Below are 25,064 nucleotides of genomic sequence, written 5' to 3'. Positions count from 1 at the left end.
CATAGCGATGTTTCCATTCTAATTCATTTCCAAGCTTGGTTTTCCACACTTCCCTTGGATGATGCAATTTACACCATGGCCAATGTTGGATTCTGCTGCTGGAAACCAAAGAATTCTCACATTCATCAAAACTAAATAAGGGATACCCCACTCTACAGCCTCCATTCTAGCTATGGGCATGACTTATTTACTCCTTAAAGAAGGCATCTAGGCCAGGTGCAGTGTCTCACACCTGTAATCCCAGCACTTTGGGAGGCCGAGGTGGGAGGATCATCTGAGGTCAGGAGTTTGAGACCAGCCTAGCCAACATGGTGAAACCTGTCTCTACTAAAAATACAAAAATTAGCTGGGCGTGATGGTGGGCACCTGTAATCCCCGCTACTCGGGAGGCTGAGGCAGGAAAATCACTTGAACCCAGGAGGTAGAGGTTGCAGTGAACTGAGATGGCACCACTGCACTCCAGTCCGGGTAAGAGTGAGACTCCTTCTCCAAAAATAATAATAATAATAATAATAATAAAATTAAAAAAGAATGCACCCAGTGTTGATTTTTGTAACAACTTACACACATTTGTGGGGACAGGATGCAGAATGTAGGAGGTAGGGAGGGGGGAAAACAGGATAGGACTGTGGTACCCTCTATTTGTCCTGTAGATGAACTTGAATTTCCTTTAAAAACCTATTTAGAGTCACTTTTGCTTATTTTTATGTCAAATCTGGGCCAAAGCTATAAGGCCATAGCTGTCAGTATTTCCAGGCTTTACAATTCCTTCCGGTCTTGTCTCCTCAGATATCTTGGGGGTCTTTAATATATGTTTCTAGGGTGTTCTATTTTCCTAAGTGTTCTACAATACCAAATACCGTCAGTAATGCTCCTGCTTTCTCCTACAAAAAAAAAGAATTCTATTTCCCTCAAAATATTCATTCAGTCAGTCAACAAATATTAACTGAACACTTAAAATATACCAGGCACTGGGCTAAGTCTATGGACCCAGCCACAAAAGGACAGACATGCCCTCTATCCTCAGGAAACATGCCTTTCCGTGGGAGAGGCCAGCAGTAATTAAATGATAGGGCAAAAATATGTAAAATTCCAACTCAGCTAACTGAGAACTTTGAAGCAGGATGCCACCTGGTCAGGGATGCAGAAAAGGTTTCCCCAGAAAAGGGTGACTGAAATTAGGTTTTCAGTGTTGTTTTGTTTTGAGACGGAGTTTGGCTCGTGTTGCCCAGGCTGGAGTACAATGGCGCAATCTCGGCTCACCACAACCTCCGCCCCCCGACCCCTGGTTCAAGCAAGTCTCCTGCCTCAGCCTCCCCAGTAGCTGGGGTTACAGGCTTGCACCACCACACCCAGCTAATTTTGTATTTTTCACAGAGACGGGGTTTCTCCTTTTTGGTCAAGCTGGTCTCAAACTCCCAACCTCAGGTGATCCACCCGCCTCAGCCTCCCAAAGTCCTGGGATTACAGGCATGAGCCACCGCGCCCGGCCCGAAATGAGTTTTTAAAGCTTAGTATGGCTGGGTGCAGTGGGTCACACCTGTAATCCCAGCACTTTGGGAGGCCAAGGCCAGTGAATTGCTTGATCCCAGAAGTTCAAGACCAGCCTGGGCAACATGGCAAGACTCCTTCTCTAAATAATAATAATAATAAAAGACCAGTAGACTAAGTAGAGGTTATAGAGGCCTACAGGAGGAAGAAAGGGCGTTTGCAGGAAAACAGACAGCCGAGACAAAAGTTCTACACTTGAAGATGCCCTTGCATCTCTGTCTTATAAAATTTCTATGGAAAAACCCCCATTCTTATTTGACCTGAGTTTTCACATGAATTTTCTTTCTGAAATTGCTTTAATATACCATACCTAATGTTGAATTCACAACAGCCCTGTTAGACCAAGAAGTATCAGGCTTAGGCAAAGTCCCAGCATCTGTAGCTCATTTTTGTCCCACCTCTTTCCCTTCCTCTGCACACACATCATTCACTTGACCTTCACCTCTAGGTTCAGCCCAGCTGAGCCTTACTGGGCTGAGAAAGGAGTGATTCAAGGACTCCAGGTTCAAGTCAATGTGGTGGCTAGCTTATCCCTGACACGGTGCCTCAGTTCTGATAATAGGTCACTAAGATAAGACTCTCTAAGTTCCCTGAAAACATAGTAAAAACTCCGTCTGGATAACCCTGCCGGTGCTCCCATCACTATCTAGCACTGGGGTTCTGCCTGGCTTTTTTCCTATCTCCCTGCTGGGAATCAGAGCCCCACCCCTGAATTTCAGCAGAGCCCTGCTGTCTATAACCAGGTTTCCTGATGCCATACTCTGCTTGCCAGAATTTGGGAACCTCTCCTGCTTCCCACTGTAATGCCCTGGCTCCATTAAGACAGGAGGTGCCCTTCTGCTTCCCCCTACTTGCAGCAACCACCCCCCATGGTCATTGCCATAGTCATGCTCTCAATTCCTATCAGAGTTCTGCTGGGTGTCCTGCCCTTCGGCACTCGCCTCAGTCCTTTGGGAACATCAAATGCAGGGTCCTGCCCCTTACTGGTCTCCTACAACAACCAGGCCATAGCCCAGTCGCACCACCAGGCCCCAGCCTGAAACACAGCAGAGCTACCTCTCCTAAACCCCTGGTCTAGGACTCTTTCACACTCCATCCAAGTAAATAAAACTAGCTCTGCAAACTGGGATTTGTGAGCTCAGATTCAGATGTCAAAAATAATTCATGATTAGAGAAGGATTTTATTTTCATTGTACTGAAAATAAAGGAGCGTCATTGTACTCAGTATGATATTTCCTTGGCTTCATTGCAGAATGCTATTTTGATTAGCCATCTTCAGCCTGATGAAATTCATACTGTCTACGAGGGACAGAGACCGTGAGCCATAGACCAGGGGGCCAAGGGCTATGATGATTAGGTCAGGATATACAAAGAGATCTGACCAGATCTCACCCACTTCCCCTCCCTGAAGTCAGCCAGGATTTCTGCAGGGACAGGCTGCAGAGAGCCGCCGAGTTTCTCTGCTCAACTCTCAGCAGCATCACGCTCCCAGCCCAGCGCTTTCCCACACCAGGGCCCTCAAGGCAGTAGAAAAGTAAAAAACGTCCATTATTTTCAGTATTGAGCAGCTCCATGTAAGGAAACACTTAGCTAAAAAGGAGCCTATATTTGCCCAGACATCTTAGCAATCACTGTACCTAGGAGGGAATTTCAGCATGAGTTAGCTCACATGCCGTGTCAATGGTAACAACCAGCCAGGCTGGACTTTTTTTTCCTGTTTCTGATCTTCAACACAATTTGAAAAGAAGATAAGATGGGTGTCTCCTAACATGTCCCCATTCCCTGCCACTCAGCCAGAACAAAACCACTCAGCCATTTCCTTGAAAACTGCACAGGTTGCAGAAAGGCCAAGCTAGGAAAATGTGCCAGGGAACACCACCTCACATGATGTCTCAGGATCTGTAACCTAATACAGATCCCCGTAATCTTAACACTTCATCTTATTTAGCACTACTCAGTGACACAAATGCATGTACAGATTGCTGAGGAGCCCATGATCCAAGCTCTGGGTACAGGCTGTTCCGACGTTATCGAAGAAATACTTAAGGGTAGGAGAGAGGGAGGAGGGTGAAAAATGTTCGATGGCGCAGATGTTTTTAAAAACCCAGAGATCTGTAGACAAATAAAGTTACAATGTAAAACATAACAAAAAATAAAAATAAGGAGAAGGAGGAGAAGAAAATGGAAGAGGAGGAGAGGAAGTAATGTAAAATGAGGGAAGGTAAGGAGGCTTCCCAAATCCCCACACCCAGAGTAGGTGCCCACACGAGCACACACCATGACAGACACTTAGGCCCTCTACCTGGTTCCACAGAGAGAGTTTAATGTTCCTAAAATGACCAGCCCCTACCTCCTTAACTTTGGTAAGCAAACTTACCATCCCTAGACACCCACACTCCTCCTCTTATCACTTCTCCATGATTTATTACCTTTTTTTAAGATTGTATAAAGCCCCCCAAATTTAACCATTTCTTTGGATCTTCTTTTCTACGAAGACCTTTGTGCATGTAAATATTAAATAAAATTGTATGGTTTTTTTTTTTTTTTTTTTGAGACAGAGTCTTGCTCTGTGGTCCAAGCTGGAGTGCAGTGGCACGATCTCAGCTCACTGCAACATCCACCTCCCAGACTCAAGCAATTCTCATGCCTCAGCCTCCTGAGTAGCTGGGATTACAGCCATGTGCTACCATGCCTGGCTAACTTTTGTGTTTTTAGTAGATATGGGGTTTTATTCTGTTGGTCAGGCTGGTCTCAAACTTCTGGCCTCAAGTGATCCACCTGCCTTGGCCTCCCAAAGTGCTGGGATTACAGGCATAAGCCGTGGCATCTGGCCTATATGTGTTTTGTTTTCTGTTAATCTGTCTTTTGTCAGTCTAATCTGCAGGTCCCAGACACAAAACCTACCAGGATAGAGGAAAGTTTTTCCCCTACCTTCCCTATATGCCTATTCTATCCATTTAAGGAAACAGAAAGGAAAAGCTATTCAGAAGTTATGATAAGAAGAGCAAACTGAAATGTGATATGACTTGGATAAATAGAAGGGTAAAAGTAAATGGAATCCATTTTTTCACCTTTTTGGGTGGATATTTTTGGCAACATAAAATAGTCTTTCCATCTTTATGGACCGTACATACTATTTGATTCTGCAATTAATATTTATATTATCTTTTGTTTGAGACAGGGTCTTACTTTGTCACCCAGGCTGGAGTGCAGTGGCACCATCATGGCTCACTGCAGCCTCAACCTCCTGGGCTCTAGCAATTCTCCCACCTCAGCCTCCCAAGGAGCTGGGACTACAGGTGCATGTCACCACACCCGGCTAATTTTGTTTAGTTTTTGTAGAGATGAGGTCTCATCATGTTGCCCAGAATGGTCTTGAACTTGCCTCAAGCAATATTCCCACCTCGGTCTCCCAAAGTGCTGGGAGTACAAGCATGAGTCACTGTGCCCAGCCTGTATATTATCTTAATATTATGAATTTCTCTTATTGGTTTTTATCCTTCTTTATTTAAAGTCAAGCTGTAGACAAAGTACAAAAAGCTAACTTAAAATTACAGAATAGAGTGCAGAAGTTACTAGCCTAGATAGTGAAATTAATCAGCGGGCGAGTTTAGAAGGGAAAGGATGGAGGCCTGGGATGGTGGTTACCATCTACTTTCCTCATCTTACAGAATAAGGAGAAGGTAGATAATGTCAAAACTCGATAAATCAACAGATTAAAATTTATACATATTAAAGTTATCCATGGAACCATTAAATATCTTAATATATATTTTATATAAATATAAAACTATATGTTTATTAATATAAATATATTATGTATTTATATATAAATATATTTTTATATAAATATATTTTTATAAACAAAAATATATATAAACATTTTTTATATAAATATATTTATATACAAATAAAAAATATATTTTTACATACAAATAAAATGTATGTATATATATTTTTTGAGATGGAGTCTCACTCTGTCGCCGAGGCTGCAATGCTGTGGTGCTCACTAGAACCTCTGCCTCCTATTCAAGCGATTCTCCTGTCCCAACCTCCCAAGTAACTGGGTCTATGCTCAGCTAATTTTTGTATTTTTAGTAGAGACGGGGTTTCACCGCGTTGGCCAGGTTGGTCTCAAACTCCTGACCTCAGGTGATCCACCCATCTCAGCCTCCCAAAGTGCTGGGATTACAGGTATGAGCCACCACGCCTGGCCAAATGTCTTAAAATATTAATGTAACTAATAAAAATGGGAAGGGGAGTTGCAGATGGGACGAGGTAGGGTACATGTACTGAATTTCACACCTTTCATTGTAGGAAACTGAAAAACTGTATTATTTGAAGTTGCTGTGGCCAGAAATGGGCGGCCACATACGGGTTAGTTCTGTTGTGTAGAAGACATAGAAGACCTAAATCCAGAGCTATTTCTAAATGGTTACATTCTGGGAAGAACAATGAAGGATGGAGAGGGGAGTGTTTAGCTCAACACAGAGAGAAATACTTTTACTTTCATTTGCATCATTAGGCACTCCTAAGATTATTTTTATTTTTATTTTTTTACATGTCACAATCAGCCTTTTTATAAATAATAATGTATGTATTTACAAACTCCTGTTGCTGCTTTGGGAGTGGGAACTGGGAAGGTTGAGCTCCATGTTCTCCAAGGGTATCCCAGGTCTCTAGCCCTCTTATCCCCAGCTGCTTTAAGGAATCTGAGATTATCTGGTGTCATGACACACCCAGGGACATTGGAAAGAACACCTTCCCCAGAGACAACCTGGAAAGCCTGCTCCAGATGAGGTCAAAGGAGGACATTGTGCTCTAGTGCCCCAAGTGCTGCTGGCTGCTCAGCAGGAAGACCTGGAGAGGCAGATCTCCTGGATACCAACTTCCCACTGCACTACTCTTTCCCTTCTGCCTGGCACAGGGAGTGCCAGGGGCTGGTCTAGGATGCTCCACCTGCCTTCAGGCCATCCATGTTAGATATTCCCATAAGCCATTGAGCTCAGACTTTTGAAAGACAATTTTGGCCAGGCGCGGTGCTCACACCTGCAATCCCAGCACTTTGGGAGGCCGAGGCGGGCAGATCACCTGAGGTCAGGAGTTCGAGACCAGCCTGGCCAAAGTGGTGAAACCTCATTTCTACCAAAAATACAAAAATTATCCAGTTGTGGTGGTGCATGCCTGTAATCCCAGCTACTTGAGAGGCTGAGGCAGGAGAATTGCTTGAACCCGGGAGGTGGTGGATGCAGTGAGCTGAGATCGCACTCGAGCCTGGGTGACAAGAGCAAAACTCCATCTTTAAAACAGAAAGAAAGAAGGAAGGAGGGAAGGAAGGAAGGAAGGAAGGAAGGAAGGAAGGAAGGAAGGAAAGAAAGAGAGAGAGAGAGAAAGAAAGATTCAAAGCCCTTGGTCCTTGCTTCAGATCTGCTTATCTTCTGGGAATTTCCAGTATTCTTTGCTTGGGGCTGCCCACAGCTGACTATGACTCCATTAATATAGGGTAGATTCACCCCTGATATGTCCCAGGGCCAAGCCTCTCACTTCAGGCTTTGTTCATGAGGGTTTCGGGTTGTAGTGTGGGGAAGATATTTTGGTCCTGGGTATCTACAGCAAACCTTCTGAAATGCATGTAGCAGTCCAGAACAGTCACTGTCAGTCTCTGCTGCCAAGCTTGTCGGTGCCTCGTGTCAGTGCTGACTCACCCAAAGGCCAGTGTAAATCATCATCATCACGATTCTGAGTCTTCTGCCAAACAAATCATAGGCCGCTCTTCGGGGAAGAATCGTAATTCCGATTGTAGCTGGCCATTCATCAGGTGCTGGGAATCTGCCTAATCTTGTCTATTGGCCTAGGATATGCCAGCTCCACGCATCTGATGATGACTTTCCCATCCCACACCTCGTCACAGCCCTCCTCCACATTCCTCAGTCCAATCTTACCCTTGGAGCGATCAGAACATTCCAACCTCATCTCATAATGGCAGTTCATTCCAGTGTGACTCAACAATTTCCAACAAAGCCTTGAAAAATACTCCTGGAATATTAAGGATTCATGGAGTCACTGAATCATAACAAGGTTAATTGCCAGGGATGTTGAAATCACCCTGTGTAGCTCTCTCCCCAGTGCCAGATGGACAACTGAGGCACGGAGAAGCTTATTGGCTCACCAAGGATCTTACAGCAAACAACTCCTAAACAGAACCAGAATACAGAATATACAGAACCTATAGAAATAGACAAGCATCAAAGAAGTAGAGGTATTCTGAGGACAATGACAACTAATTGCAATTTCTGATTAAGTATTTTGGAGCTCCTGCCTACATATAATAAGCAACTGGCCTCTATGTGTTCTTAATTATAGCTGTTGGCATTGAGTTATACGTGAAACAAGTACTCTGTTTTAATATTTCAAGCTCAAACACAGGGAATGGCAGGAGAGGGTGGATACCCCTTCCCTGGGGGACTGAAGGTGGAGTGGGGCTATCTGGGGTGGTTGAGCTGTTGTGTGGGGAGCAGCCTCTGATTCTACACAATTTATGTGACAGCCCCAGAGCCTCGGGCTCTGTGACTAGAGATGCCAATTGCCTGCGGGAGCAGGTTCCTGCACAGAGCATAAAATGCTCTCCAGAAGCATCTTTTGAAAGTGCCTACATATCAGGTCCCAAGGACTGCCACTGGGAAGTAAGCAGCAGGCGCTCATGAATTTCTAATAGAGGAAATCTGATTTTCATGCAACATCCTTGAGAAATCAAAGCATGTGAGAATCATCAAGATAGGTAAAAATTTGAATATCAGCATATTTATCTCTTCAAGGGATTTTTGAACAATTTCTCGTTTCAAGTTCAGCAAAATACATACTTCTGAGGTCTCTTTGCATTGATTTTAGGTATTTTAGGGGAAATGCATTTTCCTACTAATAATCCACCAGAAAGCAGCTCTGAGGGTTTCTCTCTAGTAACTCCTGGGGTTCTGAGGCTTAGGCCTTGGACTAATCATCAGACAGTTAGTGGTCTGCATTCAGGTTGAGTTCAGTCATTGGGATGGAAGCGATACCAAAGTGCTTACCGAGCGCTTGCCTCAAGCTGAGATGACTGAACTCTCCTCCCCTCTCCTGCCCCTCCCTCTGATATCCTAAATAAAGGGAGAGAGTTCACAGCTCCTGGACAGTATTCGCAGAACATGTACTGCACCCTTTCCTCAGGATGTATTCAGTGCATCCTAATCTCGAGAAAGATTGACTCCCTGAACTTTAAGGTTAGAAATAATTAGACAAGAAAATCCCTTCTCTGAATTTCTTGTAACTGTCAAAAATGATGAGTAGTGGAAAAATGGCTTCAGGTCAGACTTCTTGCTCTCCCTGAACCTTTGCACTGTATTGTGTATAAAAAGAATATAATGTTCCTGTGGCATGATAGGGTGAATGTTGCTATTTCTGCCTTTTGACTGTTCATTATCATTTGCTGTCATAAGCCCAGGCCCTGATAGATAGCTGCAGAAACCTAAATAAATGCAATAATTACTCAGGACTATTCAACCCACTCATCCTCTCATTCACCTCTCCTGTGCCACAGAAAATACCTCCTTTTGTCTTGGCAAACACAATTTGGAAAAATGATTTAAGCCTTGGCAGCAATAGATAGCTATTTATATTCTATTTTGATTGCCTTAGAGGTTAGCCATCCAGAAAGCAACGTTTCATTTCTGCGTTCTGAGGAATCTTAAGGCATCCCAGTCCCATTTTTTATTTTTCTTTTTTCTATTATTTATATAGTTTTAAATATACATAAGCATTATCTCTATGCTTCATATGCAGTGCTCTGAAAATGCATTCCAACACTCTTCCATTCTTCATAGAGTGCAAACTCCTTGAAGGCAGAGATTATTTTTCATATTAGATGTATGCCAGGATTTATTTTATCCCTATAGATTCAAGATCAATTACATGGACAGCATAGAGACTCCACAAAAATCTGCTGCACTGAATGTAATACAAATCAAAATCACTATAGTAATTGTCCTGTTTCCTGGAGAAATGACACACTAGTTTACAATGAGGCAGAAACCAAATTATAATTGCTATTCTAGTTTTTATTGATTTCTGAGTAGCACCCACACATCCCATAAGTGAGAATATGGAAGCCAAGTGCCCTGGCTCATCAGACAGTGCAAAATCTGCTAACAGGTGCCTATTGCTTGGCAAGGACTATGGCCCAAAGAGTGAAGAATGGAGCCAGAGCCCTCTGACCGCCACCACGACGGGAATGCCCTGGCCCAGCCTACTGCTCAAGTGAATCGTATTTAGAAAGTTCATTACCCCTTGAACAGCCCTCTCCAGGGCGCTACTCTCCATCACGTGATTGAGAGACTGTGGTTATAACTCATAGAGTGAATCACAGCATTTCTATAATGTTCTCCGAAGTATGTGCTTGGGCTTTGAAAGAGAAAATAATACTTTGTAGTTGAAAACTTAGGAGGGAGAGTAGGTACTAATAAATCAATCTAACAAGAAAAAAGTCAACTTGGGAGTGTGGAGTAATACTTCGTAGGAATTTACTGACTCAAGTGTTTTGGATTAAACTTCATAGGAATTTACTGACTCAAGTGTTTTGGATTAAACTTATTAAAGTAATGAATTCTTCTCTTATAAAATGAAGCCTTCTAGTAGGATGATCTGACCATTTAATGAGGAGATAACATCCTGGCCAGAAAAGTCCCTGGGGCCAGTACTTAATCATGTCATCCACAACCTCTAATTTTAGCTCCTAAAAACTCTGAAGCCATCTTTTCCTCCTTTTTTTTAAAAAAAATTATTCCTGTGCTAGTTCTAGAATCATGGCAAATGTAAAGTTTTGAATTTGATCCATGCTTGACAAACACAAAGTAGACGAACATGTTTTTTATCTTATTTCTGTAGGAGAGGAAAACTTTTCCTCTACCCTCTTCAGTTGGGCCTTGTGAATTAAACTGGCAAAAGTCAGATTGACAGGGGGAAAAGGCATACAAATTTTATTTTACATTTTATGTGCATGGAAGCCCCATAGAAAAGAAATAAAAACCCAAATAAGTGGCTAGTCTTGGGGCCTTAAGTACCATTTCAACAAAAAGTGGTAAATTGTTGAGAAATGACTAACAAAGAAGAGGGGGTTTGGGCTTTTAGAGCCAGTAGATTGTAGAAAGGTAAATATCTGGAGGGAAAAACCAATGAAGGTAAATGTCATTTTGTAAGGTTTGTTTATGCAGACATCTCAGCACCATCTCCATCTCCAGAAATAAAGGTTATTCTTTCTGTCCTGGTACAGGAGAGAACACTATCATAAGGGAATGTTATGCTCTCCTTTTAAGCAAATAGGGGGAAAATAGCTTTTCCTGTGGCTGCTTTTTCTTAATTACCCTCAGCTCAAAACAATCAATGTGCCAAAGTAGCATATTTTGGGGTGGCATATTTCTGTTCCCCTTTAGCTTTTTCATATATCTAAGATCTTCCAGATTATTAAACCGTATTTTAAAATCCACATTCTTTTTAAAGATGTTCTTCAATCACCACGTCCTGTCTTCCCTGTCCTAACTTGAGCCAATAGCTTTCTAGGACTCTTTTTAATATCTAACAACTTAAAATTTATTTTCATTTCATTCTTCAGGCAGTTCTTCTGTTCTGTTGAATTCTGCTTCCTTTTGCTGCATTACATCCCCAAGTCATACCAGAAAGGATAAATAGGGAGAAACTTTTCGAGTCATTAAATATCTTACTGTACCTTCATTCGCAAATAAGAGTTTGGCTACATATAAATTTAGGTTTAAAATAATTTTCCTTGAGAACTTTGAAGTTTTCCTCCTCTGTTACTTTTAGCATCAATGTTACTAATGAAAAGAGTGATGACAATCTTATGTGCTTTTTTTGGGTAGGTATCCTGTTGATTCACTCTGTAAGCCTTACACTAGGATTTTTTTATTTTATTTTTAATATTTTGAGACAGGGTCTTGCTACATTGGCTAGGCTGGTCTCAAATGTCTTACCTTAAGATATCCTCCCACCTCGGCCTGCCAAAGTGCTGGGATTACAGGTGTGAGACACTGCACTCAGCCTACACTAGGAATTTAAAATTTTCCACCGAGTATTTCTTGAAACATGGTATTTTCCATCTAAAAAGAGTTTCTCTAGTTCAGACAAATTTTCTTTTTCTATTTATTTGGTTATTTTTCCCCCGTTTGTCTTCTTTTTTTTCAATATCTTTTGGGGAACAGGTGGTGTTTGGTTACATGGATACGTGACTTAGTGCTGATTTCTGGTATTTTGGTGCATCCAGCACCTGAGCAGTGGACAGTGTACCCAATGTCTTTCACCCCTCACGCCCCTCCCACCCTGCCCGCCGGGAAACCCTGAGCAGTGGACCCAATGTCCACAGTGGACAGTGTACCCAATGTCTTTCACCCCTCACGCCCCTCCCACCCTGCCTGCCGGGAAACCCTGAGCAGTGGACACTGTACCCAATGTCTTTCATCCCTCACGCCCCTCCCACCCTGCCCGTCGGGAAACTCAGAGTCCATTATATCATTCTTATGCCTTAGCTTAGCTATCAGTTAGAAGTGAGAACATAGGATGTTTGGTTTTCCATTTCTGAGTTACTTCTCTTAGAGTAATGGTCTCCAACTCCATCCAGGTTGCTGTGAATGCTGTTATTCATTCCTTTTTATGGCTGAGTAGTATTCCATGGTGTATGTGTATATATACATATAAAATATGTATATACACACACACACACACACATATACCACATTTTCTTTATCCACTTGTTGGTTGATGGGCATTTAGGCTGGTTCCATATTTTTGCCTTTGATTTTACATTTTGAATTAGTTACATATTAATAGCTCTCTAGAACTATCCTGCATCTCACCAACTCTCTTAGATTTTTCCTTTTCTGTCATTCTCTACATCCTGAACTATCTTCTCAACTTTATCTTCCAGACTACTAATTTGTTTTCAGCCCTATTAATGATTCAATTCTATAAATTTTTAAAATGTATTTGGAGAATCAATTGTTTAATTTCTCAAGATCCCTTTCACATTGTTTGCTTGCTCCTTTTTCATAGAAGCCTGTTCTTATTTATAAATGCGCTATCCCCTCACATCTTTCTGAGGGGACTCATTCAACTTTTTAGTGTCTCTGAAAAATTTTATAATTCTTGGTTGCTTGGTAATTTTTTTGTTGTTGGGTATTTTTTGTTTTGTTTTGTTTTGTTTTGTTTTGTTCTGAGACAGAATCTCGCTCTATTTTCCAGGCTGTAGTGCAGTGGTGCAATCTCTGCTCACTGCTGCCTCCGCCTCCCGGGTTCAAGCAATTCTTCTGCCTCAGCCTCCCAAGTAGCTGGAATTACAGGTGTGTGCCACCATGTATGGTTAATTTTTTGTATTTTTAGTAGAGACGGGGTTTCACCGTGTTGGCCAGATTGGTCTTGAACTCCTGACCTCAGGTGATCCACCCACCTCTGTCTCCCAAACTGCTGGGATTACAGGCATGAGCCACTGTGCCTGGCCAGTAATTTTTAAATAAAAATGATATTGTTGGCTGGGCTCAGTGGCTCATGCCTGTAATCCCAACACTTTGGGAGGCCAAGGCAGGTGGATCATTTGAGGTCAGGAGTTTGAGATCAGCCTGGCCAACACGGTGAAACACTGTCTCTACTAAAAATACAATAATTAGCCAGATGTGGTGGCGGGTGCCTGTAATCCCAGATACACAAGAGGCTGAGGCTCAAGAATGGCTTTAACCCAGGAGATGGAGGTTGCAGTGAGCAGAGATCATGCCACTGCACTCCAGCCTGGGTGGCAGAGCGAGAGTCTGACTCAAAGAAAAACAACGACAAAAAAAAAAAAAAGATATTGTTGATTGGCATGGGTAATTGACAAAGTTATTTTTTGAAATTTGGAAAAACAGTTTACCCATAAGACCCATTGCTGAATGGGGGACTAAATCCCCATTTTCTGAAGCAAAGAAGCTTCTTTTTAAGAAGTGTGGAGAGTTCATCTTGCATCCTCATTAACTACCAGTGAGGAGGACTTTGCCTTGGGTGGTGACATTTTGCAGTGCATGTCACTCTGAGACGGGGCTGCCTCTCCCTTCCTCCTCCCCAGTGTTGCATGGAAGGTCCTGAGCTATCTCAGGCTTTGTGCGTGGAGCCCCATTAGAGGCATTCCTGGGAAGTTCTTCTACTCTAGTGTCTCCAGCAGGGAGCAAATGTAGCCAGCTTCTCCCGAAACCTAGGAAGAGGAGAGGAGGCACCTGTCTTCCAATCAGTGTCTTCTAATTCCTTGACACTCCAAGTGCAATCGCAGGTCCCACCACAGAACTACTGAATCCAACTCTGTACAGAATCCCTGGTGATTCAGGAGCACTTCCAAGTCTAAGAAGCACTGCTCCTCAGCTGCTGTCCATTCCTGAGCCTCAAGCTTAGGACCTCTGGGCTCTGCCAGGAGGAGTCTCTCTCAACTTCTCCTCTCAGCCTGTTCCTGGCTGTCCCTTCAATATGATCCACTTTCCTTTTTTGGTATATAAATAATTCTGACTTATGAAATAATATAGTGAGCACTTATGCGCCCATCAACTGACTTAAAAATAAAACCCTTGTGGACACCCTCACCCCAATTCTGTCTATCGTCAGTTCTGAGCACAGTACAGCAGGGGTGTAGAAGCCCCAAGCCAGGATACACCAGTCCTGTGGGACTCTGCTGCAGTGTAGGCACAGAATGGAGTGGTGCCTCCGCTGCTGTGGGGACCTGAGACCGCATGGATGGCCTGGGAGGAGTTCAGTCTCAGATCTGTAGGGGCTGGAACAAAACTAGGGAAGTTCTAGCTCGACTGCTAAGACTCAGACAGTGTTATAACAACTGACAGATGGAATAGTGTTGGTTGGAGGAAAAGCATTTGCTCAAATAGGCATTAATGAGGCTGCCTTGTGAGCTCAGGAGGAGTTTTAGAGATCCAAAAGACCCAGAAGTAGGGAAATGGCATCCAGGGTGTCTGTCAGCCGGAAGCAGGCCCCTCCGCAGGCAGGACCCAGGGCCAAGACAGGAACCAACAAGAGCAGGGCTGACTCTGAGCCCTGGAGAGAACAGTTTCCTGGACCAAGACAAGCCGGTGGAAGGTGGCTGTCCAGGCACAGGGAGCAAGGAGTCAGTTGCTAGAATTTGGAATGAAGATATGGTTTGGGTCTCAGGAATAAGGATGAGCTTCGACCAGCCCATTTACAAGAGTGAAGATGTAGATTCCTAGAGACTAGAGTTGCTGAAATTCCTCCCGCTGATGTTCAAATTGGTTCTTCACTAAAGTGATTAAGGTCAAGGGGACTCAGCTGAGGAAGGGAAGAGGCAAGGAAAGGAAGAGGGAAGGTAGAATCTAGAGCCAGGTATAATCCAACACCATCACTTGATCTGAAAGGGGCTGGCTTTTATTTCTCAGCATTTGCAAGTAAGCCAATCTATCTGAAATCCTAAGCAAAATTATAAAGCTTAGTCTTCCCCTCTCATCACCCTCAACCACACACACACAAACCATGGAACAGATACCCCAGAGCACCAGGAAGACTTTGTTCCCTTCCCAGAACTTGCTTTGAGCACCTTCTGTATACCAGGCACTATGCTATGAATTGAGACTCTTCAGAGTGCAGTACCAGCAGCCTTGGCCTTCGACACTCCTGTCCAGTTACGGAGACAGACATGCAAACAGATCACTCCCATCGGTGTAGGAAGGCCCATGCTGGAGGTGTTCCTGAGTAGCATGACTACTGAGGAAGGGCCTTGAAGTGGAGGTGGGTAGGAGAGAGGATGGGGGAGGCAAAACAAGAAGGAAACTTGGAGGGGAGATGTAACACCATGTGTGCCAGGAACCACAGGTACTCCACTGATTCCTGAGCACCAGCGAAGGCAAGTGGAAGCGGGTGAGAGATCATGGGTTTTGGAGCCTGAAAGTCCTGGGTTCAAACCGTACCTCTACCCATACCATGTGTGTGACCCTGGTTATGTTGCTTGACCTCTATAAACCTCAGTTTTCTCCTGTGATCATTTGGGGACCCAAAAAAGAAAAAAAGCATTTGAAATCTTTATTACTTAGTAAAATGTCCATATTCCTAAGAAGATGGGGATAAGGAGGAACGCACTCAAAAATAAGATACATGCCATACTGGTTACTAAAATTGCTTAACATTTATTGCTTCTTTTGGGGTTAGTAAGTTGTAAGCCTCACTAGATGCATACACTAAGAAATGGAATTGATTGGACTTGACCGTAGGAATAGATCAAACTAGGTCCTCTTCTTGTTCCAAGTTTCCTCCAAAAGTGGTAGTTATTTTGTTTTTCTTCATGCCCTTGTAGAGATACATTTAGTAGAGCTTACCACATAAGCTTCCCCTAACAAATTCCAAAGACATCCACTGCCTCCTTACATAATGAGGTACAATCAAAGATCAATTAGCCATACTAGTGGCTAATAGACAAGGAGAACATCTCCATAATCTCTCCAAAGATGGCAAATTATAGCTATTTGTTTCTTTTTGGGTTTGTAGCATTTTTTTTTTAAAGACAAGGTCTCACTCTGTCCCACAGGCTGAAATGCAGTGACATGATCATGGCTCATTGCAGCCTCAACAGCCCGGGCTCAAGTGATCCTCCCACCTCAGACTCCCAAGTACCTGGGGCTATAGGCAGAGGGCACCACACCCAGCTAATTTTTAAATTTTTGGTAAAGACAGGATTTCACCATGTTGCCTAGGCTGATCTCAAACTCCTGAACTCAAGTGATCCGCCCGCCTTGGCCTCCCAAAGTGCTGGGATTACAGGCATGAGGCACTGTGCCTGATTGTAGATTTTTTTAAAATTTACCATATACTTGCAAATGAAATAATCTGATTATCTGGAGATTCCGAAGAGTTCAATGAAGATGATGAAAGAAACACTATAAAAACATAACCTGGGAGGAGCTTGACAACCGTTTGGCATCATTGTTCTGTCTTCCTACTTAGAAGTCTTTTCTTCTGAGTCCACATTGAAAATAGACAGTACCTCTTCACTAGTGGGTAAAATTACTAAGAACTGAGGATAAGCTAGAGATAACCTTCTGCCAAGTCAAGGCATAGCTGGAATTCATGCCATGATTTTCATCCAACGCGTTGAACAACTGATCCCAGCAGCCAGGCATTGGCCATAGTGGCTCCACCATTAGCAAAGATCAGTGTTTAACGGTGATGGTTTTGATCTCAGTGAAGAAGTCATAAGAGTCCTTGGCTCCTTCTCTACCTATTCCAGAACTCTTCATCCCCCCGAAAGGAAGGTTCAGCTCCCTGATGAGCCAGCAGTTGGTCCAGACCAAGCCAGACTGCAGCTTCTTAGCCACCCGGTGGACACGTCCCACATTGCTGGACCACACAGTAGCTGCCAGCCCATACTTAACGTTGTTGGCTCTTTCAATCACCTCCTCTTCACTATCAAAGGGGATGACACACGTCACTGGACCAAATATCTCTTCCGTCATGCAGCAGGATTCATCCTTAATGTCTGTTATCACCGTGGGAAGCATAAAGTAGCCTGCCTGGTTCCTGGTGGGGAGGTTCAACTTATCCACTCCCTCACCGCACCAAATTTGGGCACCTTCAGCAAGAGCTCTCTTGACGTAACTTCTGACCTGCGTGGGTAAAAATCATAATTAGCAATGTCTTACCATGTGGCTTCACACAAATCAGCAGAAAATTCAATATTTTCTAATCAGCTCAGAAGGAGGGATAAGCTCATTCCTAAGAAATCTAGGGTCAATTATCTTATCACTCAGCTGCTAAGCAGGAGGGCAGAGGTGCTCCAAGCATCATTTGGGCATTCACCTTTCATACATAAGTGAGGGAAGTAATTATTTAATGTCTAAGTGCCAGGAACTCAGATAAGTGCTTTTCATACAATCTCAGTTGATTGCCTCAAAACATTATTAGCTATTGTTAATCTATTATTATCTTCTATTTGCTGATAGTATAATTGAATGTGAAAAATATAAATGGTTCATAGAGCTAATAAACAGTAAAGTTAGAATTCACACTCATGTATATTCTGTAGCTAAATACACGAAAGAATATTTTCTCCCTTTTTGAGAGCTATGTCCATTGCAGAAAATAGGAAGAAAAAGATGTGTAAGATTTAGTTAAAGGCCAGAATGGCCTTTAATAGATGAGCTTCCAGAACAAATCATTTCTAATTTCTAGTCTCATTACTGAATATACTCTGAAAATATACCTAGGTAATATATTTTAGCTAACTATAATGGGAAATAAATTATGCAGCAAGTTAACGCGTAATAATTATATATATAAATAAACATTGTTGAAGTCACAATTATATGTTTTTCTACCCCAAGGGGTATTACAAACAAAAGAGAAGTGTAAAAGTAGTCCTAAAAATTAAAAATGTAGAACAGCAGTAAAGAAGTACACCAAAGACAGGGTAAATTTTGCGATAATGTTTTGGATTTTTACTTATCTATTGAGAATTCTGCCCCAGGATTACACTAGAACTCCATTGTAGAACTATATTCAGTGTAGAACTATATGTGTATTTTCCATGTAAAATAGAGGTAATATTATTCTATTATTAAATTTGTTCCAAGTCTGTAGAATTAATAAGCCATGAAGTTAAAGACTTTTTTTAGAGACAGTGTCTCACTGTGTCACCCAGGCTGCAATGCAGTGGCACGACCATGGCTTGCTGCAGCCTTGAAGACTCCTGGACTGAAGAGATCCTTCTACCTCAGCCTCTTGAGTAGCTGAGACTATAAACACAAATCATCATGTCTAATTCATTTTGTTTAAATTCCTAAAGAGATGGGGTCTTGCTATGTTGCCCAGGCTGGTCTTCAACTCCTGGTCTCAAGTGATCCGCCCAAAGTGTTGGGATTACAGGAATGAACCACCACACCCAGCTCAAGACTTTTTTAAAAAGTAGAACATTTGGTACAGATTTATATTCCCTTCCATTAACCTCCACCCCCAACATCCATAGTGATCTCGAAGTTTTCCCAGAATATACGCTATTCTAGTTTGTGGGTAGAAAATAAAATAAGTTTGTACCTCTCTTGATCCCTACTCTCTTTCTTTTTTTGAAAATAATTCATCCACATTAATTAAAAGTTTCCAAAGGTGAGTGTCCTGTGTGAACAGGGGAATTGAGGTGCAGCTGTCCAGAGGCCCTGCTGGGATGCAGTGGCTGGACTTCATCAATGATTCAGCACAGCACAAGGAGTACCTGGCTTTAGACCATTATGTCTGAATGAGATCACATGATTTATCTCTCAGAAGCTCTTGGAATAATAAAAGATAAAGAGAAGTGTCAGTCTTCAAATTGTGAACTTATCAAAACATTTAATATCTAAGGTGACACACTAATTGAATTCATTTCCTGAAGAAAGTATGACTAGGTGATATCTACCTTAGCAGCTTGGGAACAGAGATTTTCAATAAATTCTGGGGGGGGGGGGAGGAGAAAAAACCATGACTAGTAATATGCTATAAATGTAAGAAATTATTATAAAATTTTTTCTTCAGGAGAGAGAATAGTTAGTACTCAGTAGCTTTAGACATAAAATCAGAGCACAGGGGTTAGAAGAGTAACTCCGAGAGCCAAGCTGTATTCAAACCCCAGTTCACCCATTTACTAGCTGAGGGCTTTCAGATGTCCTATGCCTCAGTTTCCTTATCTGAAACATAGAATTACCACAGTCACTAATTCATAGGGCTCTTGAGAGAATTAAATAAAATAATATACACAAAAGATTTAGCATAATGCCTGGTACATAGTAAGCCTTTTTGACTGTCAGCCTCTGTTGTTACTGATGATGTTGGTGATGACAATGAAATGACTGACCTGACACTTATTAGCAGAGAGACCTCAGAGACACCCCTCATTCTGTAGGTCAGGTTTTTTATCTGATAAAAGGGGACAGGAAACTGCAACAGTGGGCCTTGGTTAGGTCTGAATCTTGACGGGATGCACCCGTCAGCTTTTTCTGTGCTGCCTCCAGTCTCATTGTAAACCCTGCAGAATTCTCTCTATATAGTTGCCCGCATCTTTAGGCAGACAGGTACACAGCCAGATCCTCCAGAGTGTCAAGTAGGGAAGGATTCAGGAGGTAGAAAGAAAAACAAAAAGCAACCCTGCGAAAAGGCAAATGGAGCCTTATCTTCAATCCACAAGGATAGAATCCCCTGCAGGTTACTAAGCATTCCATGGAGTCACTGGGACCCTGGGAAATCATACCTCCATTTAGGAGCATGTTGTATCTCCATAAGTCCTTGAGCCCTCAGCCATTACAAAACAACTTGTACGTATTCTAATTGGATTCTTTTGCCAACGGCATTGCCACCTATTGCGGCAATCACGCAGAGGTAGGACGGACATGAAAACTCCAGACTCCACATGGCCAATTTGATTTGGAGAAGACAAAAACACACTGTAGGGGCAGAGAGTGCTGGCATGCAGATGGCAGCCCGGTCTTCCTGGGCACTCAGCCCCAAAGCTTTCTGGGGTAACACAAGGAAAGATGACCATCAGCAGAGGGCATCCGCTGCCTCCTCCAGCAAAGATGGTTTGGCACACAGAACTAAAGCTTCACAATCTGAAGAGGCCATACTTAACATTTCTCTAGGTGTTTCTATTAGCTCTCTCCCAAAAGGCAGAGACAGCAGGGCTTTCTCACTAGAACTCAGCTGAAAGCCTCATGAGGAGCCCAGCTGGTGGGAGGCTCACTCAGTGTAAACCCATATCTCATTTCATCTGTGCACACACTCAGAGTGAAGCAGTGAGGATGGCAGATGCCCAGTGATCCTCTAAGCCACAGGAAGATGGGGTCAGCAGGCTGTTTCCCAGCAGAAGGTAGATCCTCCTGAGGCTTTATGCAGAGGAGGCATTGCGGGCAGAGCTGAGAGGAGTTCTACTCTATGTGGGAGGGATTGAACAGAGAGGATGACAAAACAAGGCAAGCTACTTATATACCAGCAGTTCTAGATGTGCTGTGTTTATGGAAATACCATCCTTATTGTTTTTCTCTTAAAAAACTTGGCTGCTGATAAGTACCATTTTCAAGTTTTCAACAGTGACTAACTTTCTTTTTTTTCCTTTTTTTGAGACAGAGTCTCACTCTTGTCGCCCAGGCTGGAGTGCAATGGTGCGATCTTGGCTCGCTGCAACCTCTGCCTCCCGGGTTCAAGCGATTCTCCTGCCTCAGCCTCCCGAGTATCTGGGGCTACAGGTGTGAGCCACCCATGCCCAGCTAATTTTTGTATTTTTAGTAGAGACGGGGTTTTACCATGTTGGCCAGGCTGGTCTCAAACTCCTAACCTCAAGTGATCCACCCTCCTTGGCCTCCCTAAGTGCTGGGATTACAGGCCTGAGCCACTGTGCCCGATCTAACAGTGAATAACTTTTTAACCATGTCCAAAATCTTTCCCCTTTGAAGCAGTGGAATTTTGGAGCTTTCTGAGATGAATACAAACTATTTAGCTATACTTAGTTTTAATAAGAATAGTTGCTGAAAAATTATTTTCTATAAGGATCAAGCAGAAAATCAAAAGTAGTTGATTGGAAAGTCTTCAGTTGAGTTAATAGTAACATGCTGGTTTCTTAGCATGAACAGATGTACCTTAGGACTGTAAGATGTCAACAACAGGAAAAACTGGGTGAGTGGATATAAAAATTCGCTGCCTTCAAAAGCCAAAATTGACAAATGGGATCTAATTAAACTAAAGAGCTTTTGCACAGCAAAAGAAACTACCATTAGAGTGAACAGGCAACCTATAGAATGGGAGAACATTTTTGCAACCTACTCATCTGACAAAGGGCTAATATCCAGAATCTACAAAGAACTCAAACAAATATACAAGAAAAAAACAAACAACCCCATCAAAAAGTGGGGAAAGGATATGAACAGACATTTCTCAAAAGAAGACATCCATACAGCCAACAGACACATGAAAAAATGCTCATCATCACTCGCCATCAGAGAAATGCAAATCAAAACCACAATGAGATACCATCTCACACCAGTTAGAATGGCAATCATTAAGAAGTCAGGAAACAACAGGTGTTGGAGAGGATGTGGAGAAATAGGAACACTTTTACACTGTTGGTGGGATTGTAAACTAGTTCAACTATTATGGAAAACAGTATGGCGATTCCTCAAGGATCTAGAACTAGATATACCATATGACCCAGCCATCCCACTACTGGGTATATACCCAAAGGATTATAAATTACTCTACTACAAAGACACATGCACACGTATGTTTATTGCGGCACTATTCACAATAGCAAAGACTTGGAATCAACCCAAATGTCCATCTGTGACAGACTGGATTAAGAAAATGTGGCACATATACACCATGGAATACTATGCAGCCATCAAAAAGGATGAGTTTGCGTCCTTTGTAGGGACATGGATGCAGCTGGAATCCATCATTCTTAGCAAACTATCACAAGAAGAGAAAACCAAACACCGCATGTTCTCACTCATAGGTGGGAACTGAACAATGAGATCACTTGGACTCGGGAAGGGGAACATCACACACTGGGGCCTATCATGGGGAGGAGGGAGGAGGGAGGGATTGCATTGGGGAGTTATACATGATATAAATGATGAACTGATGGGTGCTGACGAGTTGATGGGTGCAGCACACCAACATGGCATAAGTATACATATGTAACAAACCTGCACGTTATGCACATGTACCCTAGAACTTAAAGTAAAATAAAATAAATAAATAAATAAATAAAAATTAAAAATTAAAAATTAAAAAAATTAAAAAAAATTCGCTGCCTTATCTTTGAAACATTCTATAAATCTTAAATTATTACAAAGTAGAAGGATTATTTTATTTTTTAGGACAGCATTTCACTGTCACCCAGGCTGGAATTCAGTGGCGTGATTTCATCTCACTGCAGCCTTGACCTCCTGGGGTTCAGGTGATCCTCCTGCCTCAGCCCCCTGAGTAGCTGGGACTACAGGCATGCACTACCATGCCTGGCTAAATTTTTTTGTATAATTTTTAGAGACAGGGTTTTACCATTTTGCCCAGGCTGCTCCTGGGCTCAAGTGATCTTCCTGCCTTGGCGTCCCAAAGTGCTAGGATTACAGGCATGAGCCACCATGCCCAACGAAGATTTATTTAAAAAAAAAGAAAAAGAAAAAGAAAAGAAAAGAAAAATTGACTGAGAGAGAAAGTGTTCAATGGTAAAAATATCTTGGGGCTTTCAAAAGTTTTGCTTAAAAGATAAATATGAGTTTATGGCCTTTTATTTTAATGTGGTCAGAAAAAATTGGTAACTGCTAAGATTCATCATTTCCAAAGTGATCCATGGCACCTAAGTATATTAAACTGAAATAATATTAAGATAATACAACTAACATGTGAAACAGATGCTTGATTTTCAGGCATAATTTGGTTCAATAGAAGATGGCATTTCTGGACTTAGATATGTCCAGGAGAAGCTGGTCTAGGGCTTTGCCAATATTTCAAGTTTTAAAAATGTTGAATATAATAAGTGGTTTAGATCTATTCGAAATCTTGGTTTTTGTCCACAGCTTCTGCAGCTGTGATGCTAGAAATAATGAGGAATGAGAAATGAGGAATAGTGGCCTTTCCATTTCTCCTTCCTTTAGGGGAAGATGGGGTTGGTAAAAACATGGTGTATAAGATGGGGTGATGTAAGCACTACGTTAAGGCAAATTTATTATTAGGGAGGTGCAAGGGATGAAAATTAGTTGTAAAAATATTAGGAGCTCCGACACGAGAATCTTCTTCCTGGGAGTCATTGTGGTCAAGCCCAGCAAAGTACTCTAGGTCCCCCGATTCCCTGCATGCACAGCTTGGAGCTAGCCAGAACAAGGTGAGCCCTAGGGAAACCAAGCTCTCCCTGCATGTCTTAGTCTGGATTCAGATAAGAACTTGCTTGACAAAATCCAAATAGGGAGCTGGGCTGAGGCAGAAGGAGGGCCGGCCAGAGAGGGACACATCTTCAGAAACTCAGAGTAGGGTGTCCCTCCCACATGTATGCCTGTGCTACCGGGACATGAACTTGCAAACTGAGTCCTCTGCTACCATCTGCCACGGACAGAGTCCTCACACATATTTGCCTGATAACAAAAACTATCACAAGAGACTCTACCAAAACCACAACCTTGCACAAAGGCCACCGCAACCTTGCCCAAAAAATACCTCAAGGACGTTTATACAGCAACTGTCCCTTCAACCTTGGACTGGTGCTCCCATTAAATAATAAATCACCCTTATTATTGATTCTTGTAGCCAATGATAATTGTTTCAAAACAACATTCTGTCACCTTCCTCATTTTACCTTTAAAAACCCTCGTCTTCCTTTACCTCCCTAGCTATGCCCGGAATCCATCACAACACGCATATCCCAGTTTATAATCTTCTGGCATTAATTCCCAAAGAAAGTCGCTTTTATTTTCTTTAGAGAGCCCTTCTCTATGTTGTTATTTTAGGTTGAAAGATTCTAACCACAAACCTACTGAAGAAAAGGTAATCTAGGTCTTCTCTGTGGAGTCACTCATAGACACAATGCTCAGGGTATATATTTTACTCTAGGGAAAAATATGGATATTTTATGCTGAAGTATTCTGACACCTAAACTCGCTAAATTCTGTGTTTATTTTATGGGTGATGAAAACTACTAGGAATCACCAAAACACAAAACTAAAGTTTAAGAATTTGGGAGGCATTCCAAATGTGAATGGTGTCTATAACTAAAATGTGTTATAATAGAAATATTTTGGTACCTTTTGAATAAGTTGATTCTTGAGAAACACAAGGACAGTGGAGAAATATGAACCTGCAGAAATTTTTTCACTTGTATACTTGTAGTAATGCTATAGAAATCTGAAATTATTTTTGATAATAATCTAGATGTAATTTTTTAGATTCCTAAATTGGCATTTAAAAAGTTAGATTTGTATACTGTTGAGGTATTAAAGATCCATATTTAACCAAATGTTTTCAGAAAACTAGAGTTAGATACCAAAACTACTTGTGACCTAAGATGGAATCACCAATACTTGTACCAATTGTGAGCAGTTAAAGAAGAATTTCAAGCCAAACCTCAAAGGCATGTATGTGTCTATACAGCTCCTTTATCATTGTTATGATTTAGTGATCAGTGATACTAGAGGCTCCAGGCTCAGATGGTTCAAGCACTTTCTTGGAGAAAGACTGGGTTTTAGTTTTTGGATTTATTTTGTTTTCCTTTCAGAATCTTGATGCTGAGTCATACTGGCCAGAGATGGCCAGGACCTGTGCATTTTGGACCGAATTCCAGGTAGTTTAATCTAAGGATCAAAAAAAATTCAAAGAAAATGGATACCTTAAATTTGGGGGATACACTGTAACTGGAACACATCACGTGGTGTTAATTCAGTCATTCGCCCAACAAATACTATGTACCTACTACGTTCCAGGAGCCTTCTAGATTC

The 25,064-nt window shown here is 42.1% G+C and overlaps 1 protein-coding gene across 2 annotated transcripts in view; it reads right to left on the bottom strand.

The window, feature by feature from the left end:
- Window positions 1-15,729: 15,729 nt before the first annotated feature.
- ALDH8A1 (aldehyde dehydrogenase 8 family member A1) overlaps window positions 15,730-25,064 on the bottom strand; it is a 32,779-nt gene continuing 23,444 nt past the window's right edge. For both annotated transcript variants that reach the window (XM_033235397.1, XM_033235399.1), the window contains exon 7: window positions 15,730-17,225. In XM_033235397.1, coding sequence (XP_033091288.1) covers window positions 16,773-17,225 — 453 coding nt within the window. In that variant the 3' untranslated portion in view covers window positions 15,730-16,772. The remainder of the gene's footprint in view (window positions 17,226-25,064) is intronic.

Source organism: Trachypithecus francoisi, unplaced genomic scaffold (genome assembly GCF_009764315.1).
Source record: "Trachypithecus francoisi isolate TF-2019V2 unplaced genomic scaffold, Tfra_2.0 Lachesis_group15, whole genome shotgun sequence".
Lineage (NCBI taxonomy): Eukaryota > Metazoa > Chordata > Mammalia > Primates > Cercopithecidae > Trachypithecus > Trachypithecus francoisi.
The sequence above is the reverse complement of the archived record's forward strand: the minus strand, read 5'-3'. Positions and strand labels throughout refer to the sequence as shown.